Below are 20,942 nucleotides of genomic sequence, written 5' to 3' on the forward strand. Positions count from 1 at the left end.
CAGGAACAAAGGTATTCTAGAGACAGTTATCCCCTCCCTTTGTTTGCCAGGAACTTTATTCTGGGATAGGGAGAAAGGCTTAACCCTAGTGCCAGCCAGAGGAGGAACTCATCTCCTAGAAAGAGATCTCACATAGATTTGACAAGTTTTCCTAGACCGTCTTGCAGGAAATACTGGAGCCAGGACATGGGTTAGTGATGGCGAGTTACACCTACACCAGCATAGTCTAGTTATGCAGACTTCTTGCTCTCTGTTCAAGCTTAAGCCTCATGTCAGGACTGAGGGGGCCAGAAGTGTAACTAGAGTTCTTTATTTGTTCCTCGACCCAAAGTGACTAAGGAGTAAATCTCCTTTCCCTCATTTCACAAATCTTTAAGTGGCCTGTGGAGGAGGGGATCAGAGACACTCTTGTAGGGCTGCCGGGACCCAGGCTCTGACCCCGACAACCCTGAAATAACACAGGATTCCAAGAGGAACAGAAGAAAGAAGGAAAGTGCAGGAATAAGTTGGAAATTCCCGTGTAGTACTTGGTCTACCTGATGCATGTAAAGCTCATTTGAAATCCCGACTGGTGCTCTGGAATATTCTGGCAGGAAGAGTAATCGTATGCAAGCAAAAAGGAAGGATCAGAATATTTCCCTCTATCTTTCTAGAAATGAAAGGGGGGGATGCTGTGATAAAGAGAAAACACAACAAAGTAACCTTTAAGCCACCTTTACTTGGGAGTTGTGGGTTAGCTACAGTGTGACAGATGTCAAAGGCAGCCGTCAAGATAAGGGACATCAGCATGCAGTGATGCCTTTTGGGTGGAAGATAGACAAGTAAACAGATAACAGAAGGAAGAGACGGTGAGGATAGCGGAGAAGAGTAAAGCTGCAGAGGGGGGGTCTTTAAACCAAGTGGAGTCAAGGAAAGTCTTGGAGAAGAAACCCCAGAGATGAGACAAACTTAAGCTTGGTGCAGAGGCAGGGCTTGGGAGTATGGCCACGAAGGGAGCCCAGGGAAATTCTCTCCCTGGTAGAAGGTTTAATGAGGTACTGTGATTTGTAAGACATCTTTCCCAGACCAGACTCCAAATAACCTAAAGCCAGATGATTTAGATTTCTGTCTTGGTTTTGTTTTTTTGGTTTTTGGTTTTTTTTTTTTTTTTTGGTTTTCTCTCTTGGCACCTTAATCAGTAGAGCTGTAAGCAGTATATTACTGATAAAGTTACTTGTTTTTAATTAACATGGAGCTGACTGTAGTGGTTCATGCTTGTAATCCCAGCATTCATTTCAGAGGTGGAGGCAGAACAGGAGTTCAAAGACAGCCTCATGTACATAACCAGCATGAGGCCCTGTGTTCAATCATAACCGTAAAGGTAACAGTGGTTGGTGGGTACGGAGCCCTGAGATCAGTGCCCTCAACCTTCTACCCCTTCAAAAGGAAGACAGGGTTTTCTGGTACCAGAGTGATGTGATGGAAGAAATCAGAGGCTCAGGTTTGAACCCAATGCATTTGTGTACTTCTGGGACTGCCTAGGAGAGAAAAATCCCAGGAAGTTTTAATGATGGGGAGTGAGAGCCATAGGATGTAGTGTTAGAAAGAGAAAGGACCAGGATGAGACTTGAGCTTATGATTAGTAAACTACCGAGAAAAGAAAAAGCTACAGGAGAGAATAACGAATCAGATGGATTTCTAGGAAGAAAGACTACGCTGTCACATGCAACATCCTCAGCCAGGAAGAGACTGGGAAAAGACTGTTGTTAACAAGTAACAAGTCTTTGTCAGTGAGCCTGGGAAGCCGTAAGCACACAGGTCTGTGTTCCTCAGTCCTTTGTAGTTTACAGAAGACATCCAGATAGAACCCTGTCTTGGCCGCAGTGCAGTATCCCCCTACACAGGCTCTGTAGTTCAATCTGAGAACCCCACAGCTTCTCAGCACTTTCATAGTAGCTGCAGCTAACCCTTCCTTATCATTAACTCAAGCCTTAACAATCTGCTAAAACATTCCAGTCTTGACTCCGACTCGTCCACAAGAGCAGACAGCCTTTTGCTAAGGATGACTGGAAAATTTAGAATGTGCCTGGCAGATTGGAGGTATTTTTTTGGGGGGGGGTTATGAGACAGGGTTTCTCTGTATTGTTTTGGAGGCTGTCGGTCCAGCCCAGCCTCGAACTCACAGAGATCCGCCTGCCTCTGCCTCCCGAGTGCTGGGATTAAAGGCATGCGCCACCACCGCCCAGCTGATTGGAGGTATATTTAATAACACTTGTTCAAGGTGATAAGAGAAGAAATTGTAACACGTGCAAATTTTATATATTGGTCCATTTGCCTTCTAGATATGAATTACTTTGGAAATACAACAAATCATAATTCTCTTGACTTATGTGTAAAATAACAAATCATAATTCTCTTGACTTATGTGTAAAATTGTACATCTAAGTCAGTGTTCCAGGGCTGGCATCCTTACATATTACTACTTTATAACCTGTCAAAACCATCCTGTCTTTCTTGGCTCCAAATGCCTGTTCTCTAGAGAGGATAACTGACTCTAAAAGTAACTCACTGGGCACCACAACTGTTAGAGTATATGCATTCATTTACCCCCTGCCTTTGTTCCAGAAATAATTTTAGCAACTAATGACACTTAGGAGGTTCATGTTATATAGTTCTGTAATAATTTGCATTTCTATTAGAAAGTGGTGTGGGGAAGAAATATTTTCCAAGGAAAAATATAAGGGGATAAATAACATTAAAGGGATCGTCTTTGGCTTTCTAGGAGTATAATTGTGCAGCATAGCTAAAGTTCAAAGTTAGCACAGGCAGGAAATGTTGGCTCTAGTGCCTGAGGAATGCTGTGTCTGCTCCCTGACTTGTTACAGGGACCTCCGTGCCCCAAAGTGACACTCCTGTCACTAGCAGACCTTGTATGAGTCCCTCATCCACATGTCCTTCTGCCTACTTACCACTCACAACTTTCTTTCCCGTAGTTCTCTACCACTCCTGCCAAAACTATTGATTTTCACATGCTTCTGTCCTGCTGTTTCAACGGGTTCCTTTGTCAGCTTTTGTATTTACTGGCTTTCTGTGTAGAGTTGTGCTGTCTGCACACAGGTATAACTAGGTTTTCTTTGTTCTATGTGTATGCCTTTTATTTTATCTAATTGGAAGTGCATTGTATATACGATCAATAAAATAGGCGCCCCCATCCCATTCTTGTTCTGAAGAGGAAAGAATTTCAGCTTTTAGCTTTTGTTATATTGAAGTAACTCTATACCTATTTAGTGTTTTTATTGTGAAGGGATATTACATCTCATCAAATGCTATTTTTCTATTGAAATAATAGTTTTATCCTTCATTCTGTTGATGTGATGTTTTATTTATTAATTTGGGTACATTGGATCATCTTCACATCTGTAAGATAAAAGTAAATCCTAGAGAATGATGCTTATATCCTGTTTGTTAAATACTGTGAGACATCTTGTATGTTTATGATATTCTATCGTAAACACCTTATCCCGTGCATTTTCCTTACAGGATAAGGATAATCTCCCAATGAACTAGAAAGGATCTCTTCCCTTTCAATTCCATACATTTGTTGTTTTTTCATTCCCTAAAAGATTCCTAAAATTCAATAGTGAATCCATCTATTCCTAGACTTTTCTGTTAGGAAGCTTATTGCCAATTCACATTCATTGTGGAACTTGTTATTGGTTTATTCAGGTTTTACCATCCTCATAATTGAGTGCTTATAGATCACGTATCCATTTAACAGGCCATTTTCATACTGTCTCTAAGGAAACTTGGTAGTTTTGTGGCATTTAGTTGTAATATGTCTCTTTACATCTCTGGTTTTATTTTTCTTTGCCAAGCCTGAGTAAAGATTTACTGGCTGTATTCTTTCAAAGAACCAACTGTATGTAATGATCTGTTGTATAATTTTTTAGAGACCCACCTACACACACACCATTTCTTTTCTCTGCTCTGATTGATCTTTCTCTTCTCCCACAAATACTGTGTTTTGCTGATATTCAGACATCCATGTCTGGTAGGTGCTATAAACATCCTTCTTGATAGTACCTTTGCTGAATCTCACATTTTATTCAAGAAAAATCAAACTCCTGAGCTAGATGTGAGATGGTCCAAAGCTTTAATCCCATCACTTGAGAGATGGTTGTGGATTCGAGGCCAGCCTGGTCTACATATTGAGTTCCAGGATAGCCAGAGAGACCCTGTCTCAAAAAAAAAAAAATCCCCTTTTGATTTGCTCAGTGACCCACTCATTCACAAGTGTGCTGTTCAGCTTCCATGTGTTTATATGTCTGAAAGCTTGTTCTTGTTGACTTCTAGTATTATTCTGTGTGATCAGAAAAGCAAGTTACTTCCTTTCCTTTTTTAAGACTTGTTTTGAGACTTAACGTGGGATCTGTTCTACACAGAGTCCTATGTGCTGATGAATAGAATTTGTATTCTTTAGCTGTTGTTAATTTCTGTTATGTTTGTTTGCTATATAATACAGGGTAACTCTGATGGCTCTTAATATTTTGGGGGTGGGGGGTTGACAACTCACCATTGTTATACTAGAACCAGTCTCTTCTAGTAGTGTTTGTTTCATATAATAGTGTGCTCTAACATTAGGTGAATAATTTTTCATGAACGTCTGTTTTGTCAGGCAAAAGTAGCAACTGTTGTTACTTTATGTTCATTTTCCATCCTTTGCCTTTCACTCTGTCCTTCCTGGTGAAGGGAATTTTCCCTAGCAGCAAACCTTGATGGCACAGCAATCCTCCAGACTCACTCTCCTGAGTGCTAGGGATTACAAGTCTGCATTACCAGGACAAGCTCATTCTACCTCTTTTAATAGTAATTTAATCAGTTTGGCTGTGTTGTCCTTTACTTGTTTTGAATATTCTTTGTTCTTTTTCTGCTTCATTTTCATGGTTTGGTTATGTGTACTATAAACAGTATTATTACCTATTTCTCCTGTGCACCTCTCTCCTAGTGGGGTTTAGCTTTCTGTGTGCTTCTGTGGCGGAAGTTATAATCATCTTTTGTAGGTTGGTCTTAGTCCTGGAGTCCTCCAGTTTCTTCTTCTTTTGAAAGGTTGGTTACTTGTGGTTCTTCAAAACCGGACCTTGCCATGTGGCTGTACTCCTAGTGTCCCGGAACTCATTTAAGCCAGACTGGCATCAGGCTCATTGAAGGTCTACTTTCTGTCTCACAAGGGTGAATGCCACGCACAGCTTCCACTAGGATCTTTTCAAAGACCCAAGTTCAGGTCCATTTTATGTGGTCAGTTCTTGGGTCTTCTTAGCTAGCTTGGAGTAGTGGACTAGTTAGTGTTGGGTGTGTTTTCTTCTTACCTAATGTGCTCTTCATTGCCATTTTTTTCTTTAAAATTTCTTTCTGTGGTATCTCTAATACATATCCTGTACTGTCTTCCTAATTATATTTAGCTATTAACCTTTTTCTCATTGGTTTTTAATTGAGATATTTTGTAATAATTATTCTAAATTCTTTATCAAGCATTTCATCCACTTGTCTTCCCACCAGTCACTTGGGTACTGCTACTGTCTCAGCCCCCAAATAACACACAGGACAATATATTAATTATAAGCTGTTGGCCGTTGCTTGGTTTCTTACTGGCTAGCTCTGACTTAAGTATTTAACCCATAATGGCAAATCTAAGTGTTTCCAGGTGGTCTTCTCTTACCAGAGGAAGGGTCCGGGCATGTTACTTCTCCCGTGTCCTACAATGTGACTGCCTGTGCCTCTCTTTCCCAGAATCCTCAACTCCTAGTCCCATCTATCTTGCTTCCCTATTGGCCAACAGTGCTTTATTTAATCAACCAATAAGACAAGCACATATACAGAAGGACATCCCCCATCAAAAGACTTCTATGTTCTTGGGGTCAATGAGATGGCTCAGTGGGTAAAGGGTCTTGCTGCCTAACCCTGGCAACTGTTCCATCCCAGAACCCATACAAGAGGTAGAGAGAATCAACCCCAGAGTTATCCTATAACCCCCACGTGCAAGCCACAGTGCATACACAAATCATATAACATGCACATACACACAGTAATACAAATTTTTAAATTAAAGAGGGTATTTGTTCATCATATATGTTTTATCTCTTCACTGGGGTTTGTACATCTAGTAGACAGGTGTCTATATCACTTTTATAAAGTGCTTAAGAAGGTTTCTCTTAAAAATGTGTCTTGGAGTTGTGGTCATTGGTGACTTTGTATCTAACTGGATACCTTCTGTCATTTCACTGTAGTTTTTTAACTGTGATTAGTGACTTTGGGCACAGTGGATACTGTTACAGAGCCCAGAAGACCACTGTCTCTACAGTCCACATGTCAGCAGTAGAGAACACTGGGTGTAGGCTGACCAGTGTGTCACCATTCCTACAGCGGGCCTCTACCAAACTCTGCCACTAGCAAGAGGTGTCTGAAACCATCCGTCTCCAACAAACACTGAAAAGAAAGACACTTAAAGGACTCAGTGCTTCCTCTGGGGCACTCATGGAGGCTCGGCAGCCCTCCAGACAGACACACAGATAGAGCAGTAGTGGGAACTACCAAGCAGAGTAGCAGCAAAACCTATTTGTGTTGCTCCCTGCTGCTTCCGTGCCAGTATCTGACTAAGAGCAGGGATAATAGTCAAAGTTGGGCAGTGTTCTCTGATCCCCTTTATCTGGGGATGAGGCAGCAGCTAGGACCAGAGTTGCTCAAGACCCCCTCATGACACCCAGGCTAATGATGCTGATTTTCCCTGTCCTGACAGTAACAGGCACCTAGCTTTGACACAGTGGGGAAAGCGGGCATTGGTTGACCTTCAGTCTTGGGAGAAGCACGAGTCCATATATATCTTTGATTGCAGGGCAAGCACGCTGATATCCTGGTTTTCAAAGATAGCACCTTGTGCAGGTCACAATACCTATTCTCCACAGTATGGTGTACTCAGCAGACTTAGATAATAGTTGCCCTACTGAGCCAAGTTATGTTTGGCAAGGCGGCCAAACCCTATACAGTGCAACGAAATGTCTGTGGAAGCCTAGACATGAGAATAACAGGCGTCTCTGAGCCCCATATTAGTCCAGACTCCCATCTCACTTCTCAGAATGGCCCCTGACAGGGCACTGTGAAGACACCTGGGGGCGAGGGTATGAGATTCTACTCTGCATACTTAGGCTAGCAGCCCACCTGGAATAGTAAATCTAAGAGCACGGTAAACTTCCCAGGAGCTAGTAGCTAGAATCACTAGCACCCTCGTGGCTAGAGTTGGCTGGGACTCTTTGACCCTTACTTCTACAAAAACTCCTTCCTCCTGGACTGTGAAGCTGTGGTAGCAGGTACAAGAGAATTTATATGTGCCCTGGCTGCGCTCTTGTCCAGGTATCTGGAACCTCCAAGTTTCACTCTTGCTGATTTCCTGTTCTCCCACGATTGTTTACGTCAATATATATGTATGCCTGTTACTTTGGTTCTTTGTGGAAGAGGGGTTGAATGCTAGGCAGGAGTCTACTCAATGATCTTGGGTTTTATATATTGCTTGCCTTACTAAAATCTTAGTGTCTATAAGGTAACTTGTCTTGCATGTGCAAAGCTTTAAGTTCAGTCCACAGCACATTAAAAAAGAAAAAGTTTTCTAATAAGTCTTGCTTATTGACTACATTTCATTGAGAACTTAAGTCTCCATTATATGTAGTCAGTCTTAGAGAGATTTATCAGAAGTGGTTTAAGGAAAAGAGCATGCAATCGGTATTAAATGCCTTGTGATCACTATCAAATGCCTTTAATATTTAAAAAACTAAAATGCTAGTTTCATCCTAAAAGGTAATCTTGCTTGCTGTTTGTTGTCTTTTTCTTCAAATGGTGTAATCCAAACATTCTATATAGAGATTTTTCAAAGCTCCCCCATCACCTCCATTCTACAAATAAAAATTTTATTCATTTTGCTTTTATCCTAAGAATTTTTGCTGGCTTAATGAGCATGTTAGTAGGTATGTAGACGTCTTTAATTATTGAATAGGGATTGTTGCTCTTTCAGTCTTCTGAGACTTCTATCTTAGTAAAGCATTTGTCTAGGAATTTTGTTATTTCAGAGAAACATCTTCCTCGGGAGATTCACCGTGGCAAGTTGAAGATGTGTCCTCCAGCCCTTCTCATTTCTTCATACGCATTTACTATTATTGGTTTCAGATTGACACCAATTCTTGGCATTCAGAAGCATTCTCCGAAAAATGTGGTCTTTACACAGTTCATAGCCACCCTGTTGGCAGAACTACATTTAAAATGTGAAGATCTTGAAAATTTAACCATCATATTTAGAACCAGCTGCTAAGGAATGTGGTGAGTTGGACTGTTTCTGTTTTGTTACCTATGTGAGCTTTTGATAAGTGCTAGGCCAGTGTTCTCCCACTGACCTGTGTATGCCCCCAACCACCAGCTTAAACTTTCAAAAACCAAGTGCAAACCTCAAGCTGACACCGGCTTGCTAAAGACTCACCTACCGCCTGGTCCTCAGATGTCTCTGCTGCTTCCTGTCCGCTTTTACTTTGTGCCCTTCCTTGTTGCAGTCTCCCTTTGAAGAGCAGCAGTCCTGGTTCAGACATCCCAGGACGTTCTCAGGCTGGCCCGCTGGTTCCACCTGACCGGGTTTCTTCCCAGCAAGCAGCAGTTCACCGCAGTAGCCCATCACGAGCCTTCTCGGTCCCCTGCCCCTCTTCTGGGCCAGCATCTTAGTTACCTCAGTGCAGACAAACAGGTAAATCTGCATGTCTGCCTTTACTGAATTTTATACCTGCTCCCAGAGACACAGTTCAGGTCGTGGCCTCTTGCTAGCCGGGCCATCAGGATGTCCCTTAACTGTTCCTCTCACTGCCTTCTCCTCTCACATGCCCCTTTGTGTGCTCAACTAGATACAGATTTAATATGAAAATTGCAAACCTTCTTGGGAAGCATTTTCTTTTTTGGTTTTATGAGACAGGGTTTCTCTGTATTGTTTTTGTTTTTTTGTTTTTGAGGCTGTCGGTCCAGCCCAGCCTCGAACTCACAGAGATCTGCCTGCCTCTGCCTCCCGAGTGCTGGGATTAAAGGCGTGCACCACCACCACCCGGCGGGAAGCATTTTCTTAACTCAAAATTCTCTTTATTATAAAAGCCAAGCAACACAGAAATAAGCATATGTAATAAGAAAAGGTCTTCCTTATCTCTGCTTTGGCGATTGGAGGTAAGGAAGTCCTCTCTCTCCCTCCCCTCCCCCTTTCTCCTTTGTCTAGAGGTGGGGGAGTTTCCCCCTTCCATGTTAGCATACCTATTGGTGCTGTTCTTGTTTAGGCCGCCATATTATTGAAGTGTCATAGATGAAGGTTCTCTGTCGTTTCTAGTAGGCACAATTCCTCCTGGTCCTCCAGCTCTTACAGTCAGCTTTCCCATCCCTCTTCCAAGATGTTCCCTGTTGGGACTGGGTGCCCCATGATCCGTTGCTTGCTGTATTTTGAGCAGTTGTGGTTTTCTGTGATAGTCTTTGCCTACAGCTAAGAAAAGTTTCTTTGGCTAGGAATGAGAAGCTATACTTATCTGTGGGTAGAAGTATTGAGAATATATTTAGGGATTGTGTTGGTTTAAAAGTAGCAGTAATCCTTTTAAGATTCGTGACCTCACTAGCCTTGGGTAGTTGGCTAGGTTTCATGTACCAGGCATGATTTTGATTTCCCCGCTGTTGAATGAACCTTGAGTCTAATTAGACAGCTGCTGGTCACCTCTAAGATAAGAGTCCACTATTGCCCCTAGGGATGACTTGCCATACTGACGATTGTTGTAGTTCATGGTAGGCATCACAACTGAGTAGCACTTTTTTTTTTTTAAAGATTTATTTATTTATTACATACACAGTGTTCTGTCAGAAGAGGGCACCAGATTGAATTGTAGATGGCTGTGAGCCACCATGTGGTTGCTGGGAATTGAACTCAGGTCCTCCGGAAGAGCAGTCAGTGCTCTTAACCTCTGAGCCACCTCTCCAGCCCATGTGTAGACCAGGCTGTCCTCGAACTCCAGATCCACCTGCCTCTGCCTCCTTCAGCAAATCCTTCCGGCCTGCGCCACCAGAGCCGGCCTGAGTAGCACTTTTACAAATTAATTTTTATTTAAATGAAAAACAATCTTATTTTACATACCAATCCCAGGACTTTCTCCCTCCCATCCTCCCACCCCAATCCACTCCTCAGAGAGGGTGAGGCCTCCTATGGGGGACATCAAAGTCTGTCACATCATTTAGGGAACGGCTGAGCGCAGAGGTGGGGTCACATCCCTGTGTCGTGTCCATGCTCCCCCTTGTATCTAGCTGAGAGAGTTTCCCTATATAGGCAGTGGGCTCCAAAAGCCACTGAGCAGCACTTTTGATTGCTTCCCTCCCTTGTACTATGAAAGCTTTTCAGTTTTATGGAGAATCGCCCGTCAGTTTTGGCTTTAGTTCCTGGGGCTGTCTCTGACTGTTTTACTGGCTTTTGGGACCCTATTCCTCATACTGCATTGCCTTGCCCAGCCTTACTTAATACAGGAGGAGGCGCTTGGTCTTACTGCGACTTGATATGCCATGCTTTGTTGACATCCATGGGAGGCCTGCCCCTTTCTGAACAGAAATGGATGGTGGAGGGAGGGAGGAAACTACAGCCTGGATATAAAATAAATAATTTTTTTAAATGGGGTCTAGAGAGATGGCTCAGCAGTTAAAAGCACCGGCTGCTCTTTTAGAGGTCCTGAGTTCAATCCCAGCAGCCGCATGGTGGCTCACAGCCATTTATAGTAGGATCTAATGCCCTCCTTTGGCATGCAGGTTTACAGGCAGATAGAATACTCATATACATAAAATAAACGGACAAACCTTATTATACTACCTCTCTTATTTAGATTTTTTATTTTTATAAGCCATAGGAAATAGATGTAAAAATCTTAAGACTTGTTCTGGAATAGAATACAGACTGGGTTTCTTCTACGCAAACAGCCATCAGGCATGGTAATGATGTGGAAGAGATGGACTATCTAACAGCTGTGGTAGATGTTAAAATAGTTTACATGTCTTATTCAGACTCTTCTTGGTTCCCAGATATAATTCAGGAAGATACAAAATGAATTCTACTCACCATATCTGGAATTTTACACAGTGAGGATCCATGAGTGACTGACGGAGAGTATAACTTCGTCAGGAGAGCCATGACCCCAGCAGGAAGAAGGAGAACCTCAAAACACAGAATCTTGCCAGGCGTTGGTGGCGCACGCCTTTAATCCCAGCACTCGGGAGGCAGAGGCAGGTGGATCTCTGTGAGTTCTAGGCCAGCCTCCAAAACAATACAGAGAAACCCTGTCTCGAAAAAAACCAAAACAAACAAACAAACAAAAAAACTGAAACTTGAATGAATATTCAAGAAGATGCAATTATCTTTGTTTTTTTTTGGGGGGGGGGTTTATTACAGCCAGAAGATTATAATTTTGGCAGTTGTAAATGCTATCATACAAGTAACAACAAAAGTTAGGTCAATAAATGTGACCTTCAATGAAGTCCTTTACTAGTCTGGTCACTTTTTCAAAAGCTGACCACTCCCCGCCTGCCCTGCAGCCAAGCTCTAAGCTCCTACCAGAGCCCTCCCAGGATTCCTCTCTACCCCACTTGTACTGGAACTTGTCATGTTCTCCTCCATGGTTAGCGTGGTGAGTACCCCAACCTGTCATATCTAGTCAGGGTCCTGGAACCAGTGCTAGCCCAGTCTGACCACCCCCACCTGTAGGGATGAGCCCACAATATTGTCCACACCCACCCACCTGTACAGCAGCTAATCTCTTGGCTTCCACGGGGTCCTACCTATGATACAGCCAGGGCTTATGCTACAACCTGCCCTACCTGCAGCCACCCACAGATCCCTTCTGCATAGCTTCCAACCACCCTACTTGGCAACCACAATCCTCATATTTCCTCCAAGGACGAGCCTAGGTCCCACATCCAGTGCCCTGCCTGTACCACAGCTAGTTTTAGACTTACACCAGGACCTGCCTCAACCTACAACCATCCACGGAACCTTTCTGAGCAGCTTCCAACTTGGTACCCGGACTTCCCACATCCTTCTCCCAGGTTCTAACCAGGTGAGTTCCCCTGACCTCCCATCTATTCCTTTTCCTACAACTGGCCAAACCTAGCCTGGGTCCCACAACCAGTATGGCAGCCTAGTCTGACCTCCCCTGCTTGCACTGCAAAGGAGTTCTAGGCTTGGCTCAGGATCTTCCTTACCATCCCTCACACCACAGGACTCTCCCAGGCCATAGTCAACTTTTCAACACAACCAAATCTACCTCTAGCCTCCATGCTTGGAAAAGGAAACACATTCTACACATTCTGTATCCAACCCAATCCCTTCTCTCCAGACCTGACTTCATTCCACCCATTTTCAACCTAGAGACCCACCCACCTATACTTCCTCTTTTCTGCCCCAGCTTTCTCTGCCCATAACAATCAGAACAAAAGAGATCCACATGCCAGATCTCATCCCAAGAATACCAAGAGTCTGAAAGATCCAGCCAGCATGTTCTCTCCAAACCCTGTGTAAGTCCTGTACAGATGTTTGCCCATGAGAATTACCTAGGTGAACTCCAGGACACAAAAGTTTTAAAAAATATATAACCTTTATCAAAGAATTCATGGAGTTTACCGAAGGCACAAAGACACAGCTCAGTGAAATTAAGGAGAAAGAGCTAAGGAGAATAAACATCAGAAAGCACAGACATAAGACTAATGGAAATGACAAAGACAATCAAAGACTTGAGAAAGAAATCCAATTAGGAGATAAAAATGTTGGAGAGGACTCAAGGCTGAATGAAGATGGAACTAAAAAACCCAATGACTCAACTAGGAAACTCTAAGTAGAGACTTACAAATAGGATGAATCAAGCAGAAGACTGAATATCTGGGCTTACAGTAAAGTAGAAGATCTAGACCAAATAAGCAAGGAATATGAAAAATTAAAAAAAAAACGCAGGAAAGGAACACACAGGATATGTGGGATACCTTGAAAACAACAAACATTCTAAATGTAGCTACAGACAAGGGAAAAGAATCCCAAGTCAATGACATAGAACAGATCTTAACATCATAGTAGAAAATTTACCCAAACTAAGCAAAGACATACGCACACAGAACACCAAATAAACAAGACCAGAAAAAAAATCCCTATGGGCATATTATAATTAAAACATTAAGTATACAAAACAAAAACTGTATTGAAAGCTATAGAAAAAAATTCAAGTCATATATGAAGAAAACTCCATCGAAATAACAGTTGACTTCTCAGTGGAAACTACAATGGCCAAACTAGACTAATAACACCCAGCAAAACTCAGCCATATTGAAGGAGAAAGAAAACTTTTCCATAACGTAACTGCCTGAAATATTTTATGTTCAACAAACCAAACCTAAGAAATACAGGGAGTGTTATTTCGTGCTGAAGAGATTGGACTGAGCATAACAGAAAAACTAGAAAGAAATACAGAGCCATAATTAGTAAAAGACAAGTTACCACTGAGAATACAACACCAAGAATCTCAGCCACAGTGACAATTAACACATGCATTTCAGTAATACTTTGAATACTAATGGGCTCAATTCTCCAATCAAAGACACAGACTAAGTAGATCAAGAGACAAGATTTAGCTATCTGTTGCCTACAAGAAACATTTGGTTTAAAAAAAAAAAATAGGTTCTGCCTTAGAGTAAAAGGATGGACAAAAATACTCCAATCAAATGGGACCAGGAAGCAAGCAGGTGTTGCTGTCCTAGTAGCTGATGAAATAAGACTCCAACTGAACTAATCAGAAGACTAACCAAGAAGGTATTACTACCTTAAAACATGTATGTGCCATACTGTGGTGCTCCCAATTTCTTTTTTTAAAAATCTACTGGATTTAAAAGTTGATTTCAATCCATAATAGATGATTTGAATACCCTACTTTGTCCAATAGATAGGTCACCTGGACAAAACAATAACCAGAGGAGTATCAGACTTAACTGACATCATGCATCATCCAAATGGACTTCACATATCTACAAAACAGAGAGTACACATTCTACTCAGCAGCACATGGAAGGCTTTTCTAAAATGAACCACACCCTTAGACACAAAGCAAATATTTACAAATTCAAAAAGACTAAAATCACTTGCACTATCCTATATCTAAACATGATACAATAAAACTTAAAATTGACAGCAAAAATATCTCTAGTAAATATGCAAGTTCATGGAGATTTAAGAACTCATTGCTGAATAAGAGACACAGAGCCAGAACCATCCATCTCCTGTAACCAGGCAAGACTTCCAGTGGAGGGATTGGAACACCAACCCAGCCAAATAACCTTCAGCCTACAATCTGTCCTGCCTACAAGATGTGCTTGGGTTAAAGGTGGCACAGAAATTGCGGGGATGGCCAATTAATACTGGTCCAGCCTGAGATCCATGACACAAGAGGGAGCCCACCCCTGACACTGGAGGGGCAGGAGCCAGAGGGTCAACAGCTCAGAGACCCAGGATAGAAACAAACAGAACTGACACACACACACAGAGTCAATGTAATGATGCCTGATGATACTCTGCTGTACTCAGGTTGGTGCCTAGCACAATTGTCATCAGAGAAGCTTTATCCAGAAACTGATGGAAACAGACGCAGAGACCCAGAGCCAAACACTAGATGGAGCATGAGGGATCCTACAGACGAGGGGGAGAAAAGGTTGTAGGAGCCAGAGGGATCAAGGACACCACAAGAAAACAGAATCAAGTAACCTCAGTTCATGGGGGTTCACAGAGATTGAACCAACAGCCAGGGAGCCTGCATGAGACTGGCCTGCAAAGGCTCTCTGCATGTAGTGTAGGTTGATGTTCTTGTGGGACTCCTAACAATGGGAGCAGGGGCTGTCTCTGACTTTTACTGGCCTTTGGAACCCTACTCCTCATACTTGGTTGCCTTGTCCAGCCCTAATACTAGAGGAGGTGCCTAGTCTTACTGCAACTTGATATGCCATGTTTGGGGGTTGATATCCATGGGCGGCCTGCCCTTTACTGAGGAGGATTTGGGGGGGGGGGATGACACCGGATACAGGATGCAACTGGTCAGGACGTTAAGAAAAAAAAATCTTTAAAAATCTCATTGCTGAATGGTGAAGGGAACAAAGAAGAAATCAAGATTAAAAAAAAAAAAGAAAGAAAACTTCCTAGAACTAAATGAAAACACAACAAAACCTCTGGGACATATTGTCCTGTGATGAAAATGTATAGCTCTAAATGCCTACATTAAAAAAAATTAATATCAAAGAGCACAAATAAATGTCCTAATGATACAAGTCAAGAATTTGGAAAACACAAGAACAAATCCAAACCCATTTGAGGCAAGAAGTAATAAAAATCAGAGCAGAAACCTATGAAACAGGAAACAATTCAAAGAATCAATGAGCCTGAAAGCTATGAAACAGAAAACAATGCAAAGAATCAATGAGCCTGAAAGCTGCGTCATTGAGAAGACTGACAAACCAACTAACCAAAAGAAAGCAATGACCCAAATTGACAGAAATGAGCAGTAGGACAGACACAAAAGGAATTCAGGATATCATAAAGGGGTATTTTAAAAACTTATACTCCAAACTCGAAAACCTAAAAAAAATGGGTGAATTTCTAGATTCACCCAAACACCAAAATGAAATCCGGAAGTTAACAACTGGGGGAAGCAGGCAGGCTAACTGCAGATCTTCACCTCTCCCTCCCACCCTCTAAACCCAATGCCCAGGCTCATGCCCGGCTCTGTAGCAGAACACCTGCTGTAGACTCCTCACTCTCTACCGTTCTCACCTCTAGTGGATCACACAGATCTCCAACCTTCCTCCCCACCCATCCTGTTACCCCAACCACCAAGTCCAGCAGGCCTGCCTGAGAAGCAGGCAGATAAGCTTCAGATCCATGCTCCCTCTCCTCCATACCCAGTCCCCCGGTCTCATCCCCAGCTCTGGCAAAGGCGTCTGTTCTGGCCTCTCCTCACTCTGCCTCCATTCCCAAGGGACTATGCTCTAGTGGGCCACTGAAGCCCCTCCTCCTAGCTCATCCCCATTCCTAAATGTCCACTTCCAATAACTAAAACAGTTTACATGGAATCCCCCACCACCACCCAGTGGTCTCACCTAACGGGATCCCAAGAAGCAACACAGCCACCACACCCTCCTAAGAACCAGAGACCAAAATAAATAAACAAACACTAAACAAAGACAAGGCCAGATATCAGCACATAGAATTACAATCTCCCTAAACTCAGATGCCTAGATGCTAGGGTAAAAACACAATCAGTAAGACCAGGGCAATGTGTATCCACTAGAGTCCAGCAACACCACCACAGTAGGCCCTGAGTATTGTAACAAAGAGAAGCACAAGACAAAGATCTTAAAATAACCTTTATAAACCAGACGTTGGCGGCGCACGCCTTTAATCCCAGCACTCGGGAGGCAGAGGCAGGCGGATCTCTGTGAGTTCGAGGCCGGGCTGGACCGACAGCCTCCAAAACAATACAGAGAAACCTTGTCTCGTAAAACCAAAAAAAAAAAAAATTATAAAAGAAAATTCCCCTAACCTAATAAAGGAGATATCTATCAAGGTACAAGAAGCATACAGAATACCAAATAAACTGGACCAGAAAAGAAATTCCCCTCAGCATATAAAAACAAAAAAAAAAAAACACTTGACATACAGAACAAAGAAAGAATATTAAAAGCTTTGAGTTTGAGGGGGAAAAACCTATTAGAATAACGCCTGACTTCTCAGTGGAGACTCTAGAAGCCAGAAGGACCTGGACAGATGTTCTGTAGACCCTAAGAGACCACAGGTCTGACAACTCTAACCAGCAAAACTTTCAATCACAATAGATGGAGAACACAAGACATTCCATGATAAAACCAAATTCAAGCAATATCTATCTACAAATCCAGATAGGCACTAGATGGAAAACTCCAACCTAGGAGTTAACAATGCCCAAGAAAACACAAAGAATAAATCTCAGACCCACAAATCAAAAGAGGGGAAACACACAGACATCACAACAAAATAACAGAAACCAACAAATACTGCTCATTGCTGTTAATCATCAATGACCTCAATTCCCCCAATAAAAAGACACAGACTAATAAAATGGATTTTAAAAATCCATCGTTCTACTATATCCAAGAAAAATACCTTAACATCAAGGATAGACATCACCTCAGGAAAATGATAATCCAAGCAAATTGACCTATGAAGCAAGCTGGTGTAATCATTTTAGCATCTGACAAAATAAACTTCAAACCAAAATGAATCCGAAGAGATAGGAAAGGACACTAGACAAATCAAAGGAAAAATCTGCCAAGGCCATTGTAATTATTAACATCTATACAACAAATACAAGGGCACTCAAGTTCATGAAAGAAAAGTTACTACAGCTAAAGGTCACATAGTTGATGTGGGATGTCCTTCTGTATGCTGCAAATATTCGTTGCTCTTATTGGTTGATGAATAAAGTTGTTTTGTTCAATGGTCGGGCAGAATTTAGCAAGGCAGGAAATCTAAACAAGGATAGAGAGAGGTAATAGGCAGAATCAGAGAGATGCCATGGAGCCACCTAGCCATGTGGAGATACAGAGATTATTAATAATACATTAATAATTAGGATAGAGCTAGCCAGTAAAAAGCCTAAGCCATTGGCTAAAACAACTGTAACTGATTTAAGTTTCAAAGTGGTTAAAGTTATTAAGAGGCTGTGAACCTGGTGGGCAAAGAAAAACGGGTCCAGTGGGACCAAAATATTGGAGAAAATCTCCTTTCTACTCATAGTGACCCTCACACACTGATAATAGGGGACTTCATACCCCACTTTTGCCAATAGATTGGCCATCCAAACAAAAACTAAGCAGAAATGCGGGAGCTAACAGATGTTATAAACCAAATGGACATAACATATATATCATTTCAGTCAAATACAAAACAATATACCTTCCTCTCAGCACCTCATGGGACCTTCTCCAAAATTGACCACATACTCTGATGCAAAGCAAGTCTTAACAGATATAAGAAAACTGAAATAATTGCTCACATCCTATCTGACCACCATGGATTAAAGGTGAATATCAACAAAAACAGAAAACAACAAAAAGCTTACAAACTCATGGAAAGTGAACAAACCACTACTTAAAGAAAATGGGCCCAGACAGAAATTAGGAAAGAAATTTAAAACTTTGTAGCACTGAATGAAAATGAATACACAATATACCACCGGGCGGTGGTGGCGCATGCCTTTAATCCCAGCACTCGGAGGCAGAGGCAGGCAGATGTCTGTGAGTTCAAGGCCGGGCTGGACCGACAGCCTCCAAAACAATACAGAGAAACCCTGTCTCGTAAAAACAAAAAAACAAACAAACAAACAAACAAAACAATATACCTAAACTTGGGAAACAATGAAGGCAAGTTATGAGAGACAAGTTCATAGCACTGAGTCCCTACATAAAAAATTGTCAAGATCTCATTCACGCTAGTAACTTAACACACCTGAAAGTCCTAGAACAAAAGAAGAAATCACACCCAAGAGGAGTAGATAGCAAGAAATGAACTCAGAGCTGAAATCAATAAAATAGAAACAAAAAGAATCAATGAAACACAGTTGGTTCTGTAAGATAATCAGTAAGATTGAAAAAACCTTAGCCAAATTAACTAAAGGTGGAGAGAGGAGATCTAAATTAACGAAATTAGAGGTAGAGGGGCAACATAACAACAGACACCAAGGAAATCCAGAGGATCATAATCACATACTTTTAAAAAAATCCTTTCTCCACAAAACTGGAAAATATAAAAGAAATGGATAATTTTCTTTCTAGATACCACTTACCAAAGTTAAATCAAGATCAGATAAGCAATTTAAACAGTTCTATAACCCCTAGTGAGATAGAAGCAGTCATTAAAAGTCTATCAACCAGAAAAAAAAAAGCTGGTATGGTGTAAACTTGTTCAGCCACTATGGAAATCAGTGTGGCAGTTCCTCGGGAAGATGGGAATCCATCTATCTCCAGATCCAGCCATACCACTCAAGCATATGCCCAAAGGATTCAAGACACCTGCTCAACCGTGTCCATTGCTGCTCTGTTCATAATAACCAGAAAGAAACAGCCTAAATGTCCCTCAACAACTGAATGGGTAAATAAAATGTGGTATAGTTATACAATGGAATATTACTCAGCTGCTTAAAAAAAATGAAAGCACAAAATTCACACGTTTATGACTGGAACAAAAAAGTCATTCTGTGTGAACCCAGACAAATATGGTATATGGTCAGTTATATGTGGGTATTGGCTGTTAATAAGCTACAACCCATACAACCACAGAGGTTAGGTACAAGTTAGAGAGACAGGATGAGGGAGTAGGTCTCCCTGGGAAAGGGAAATAAAATAGGTAGTTATGAATGAACTGGAGGGACTAAATTGGGAGGATCAAGTCGAGGGGAAGAGGGGACAAAGGGAGGGGATATGCTAGCACTTGAGGGAGAGTATGAAAACCTAATACAGTAGAAGTTTCATAAAATATATACACATATGAAGGTGATCTCAATGAAATCACCAAAATAACAGGAGTGACAGAGCCCCAGCTGGACATCTCTTGTCACCAAAGGAAGCTTCCTGTGCCAAAATTGGGTTATTGTAGAGTGTAATCTTCCTCGCCAGTCACCTGGGCCCTGCCGCACTGTCTGAACCCCCAAGTAACACACAGGACACTATACTATTTATGAAGCTGTTGGACATTTGCTTGTTTCTTACTGGCTAGCTCTGACTTAAGTATTTAACCCATAATTGTTAATCTAAGTATTTCTCTTACTGGAGAAAAGGGTCCGGACCTCTTACTCCTCTGGTGGCTACATCGTGTCTGTCTCTGCCTCTTTTTCCCAGAATCCTCCTTGACTCCTAGTCCCACCTATCTTGCTTCCCTATTGGCCAACAGTGCTTTATTCAACAACCAATAAGAGACAGAGTTACAGAATGGCATCTCCCATCAGGTTATATCTAGTTGAACTGTTGTGGGAACCCCCAAAATCAAGACCGCTGCCAACACTACAGGCTGCACTCCAAAATCTGGCTGCAAGGTCCCACTGCTGAAGACAACACCTACAAACTCACTGAATGTGGAGAAGTTCAGCTGGTGCCTACATAGAGCCTTCAACCCTATGTGTTAGCATCTTTGGTGCAAGAAGATACTCTGGCTCTTGATGGCTGCACACTCTATTCATGCATCAGACCATCACATGTGCTGTGACGATTTGTATAGCTAAAGTGACAACAAGGTAGGGTAGGGCTTCTATTGCTGTGAAGAGACTCCGTGACCAAAGCAACCATTTTAAAGGAAAGTATTTAATGGGGTGGCTTGCATTTTCTGGGGTTTAGTGCAGTGTGACATGGGGGCGGGCATGCAGGCAGACACGGCGCTGGAGAAGCAGCTGAGAGTGGAGAGGCAGCTACATCTTGATCCAGAGGCAACAGGAAGTGAACCGAGACATTGCATGTGGCTTGAGCACATATCAGGCCTCAAAGCCCACCCCGACAGTGACAAAGCCTACCCTCCTAACAGTGTCACTCCCTTTGGGGGCATTTTCTCTCAAACCACCACACCTTTAATCACTCAGGAGGCAAAGACAGGCTGTCTGATCTCTGCGAATTTGAGGTCATCCTGGTCTACTAGTGAGTTCCAGGCCAGCCAGGGTTACATAGTGAGAGACCAAGGAAGGAAGGGAGGGAAAGGAATGAGGGAGGAAGGAGGGAGGGACAAATGAACAAAAGAAAGAAAAGAGATTATGTAAACTGAGGGAAATAAAAAATAGGGCAAAAAAATCACAAGAGATGTTTTGAAAAATGTCACTGTGATAGAA

General features: G+C 42.1%; 1 protein-coding gene across 4 annotated transcripts in view; it reads left to right on the forward strand.

Annotated features, from left to right (window-relative positions):
- Nucleotides 1-11,546, forward strand: part of Rpap2 (RNA polymerase II associated protein 2) — a 66,478-nt gene extending 54,932 nt beyond the window's left edge. For 2 of the 4 annotated variants that reach the window (XM_005077390.4, XM_040733458.1), the window contains exons 12-13: nt 8,191-8,340; nt 11,095-11,546. In XM_005077390.4, coding sequence (XP_005077447.1) covers nt 8,191-8,332 — 142 coding nt within the window. In that variant the 3' untranslated portion in view covers nt 8,333-8,340; nt 11,095-11,546. Of the gene's footprint in view, nt 1-8,190; nt 8,341-8,567; nt 8,756-11,094 lie in introns of those variants that run through there. The other 2 variants (XR_005872304.1, XR_005872305.1) reach the window with 2 other exon arrangements.
- Nucleotides 11,547-20,942: the final 9,396 nt, after the last annotated feature.

Source organism: Mesocricetus auratus, unplaced genomic scaffold, assembly GCF_017639785.1.
Source record: "Mesocricetus auratus isolate SY011 unplaced genomic scaffold, BCM_Maur_2.0 Super-Scaffold_100031, whole genome shotgun sequence".
In the NCBI taxonomy this organism is placed as follows: domain Eukaryota; kingdom Metazoa; phylum Chordata; class Mammalia; order Rodentia; family Cricetidae; genus Mesocricetus; species Mesocricetus auratus.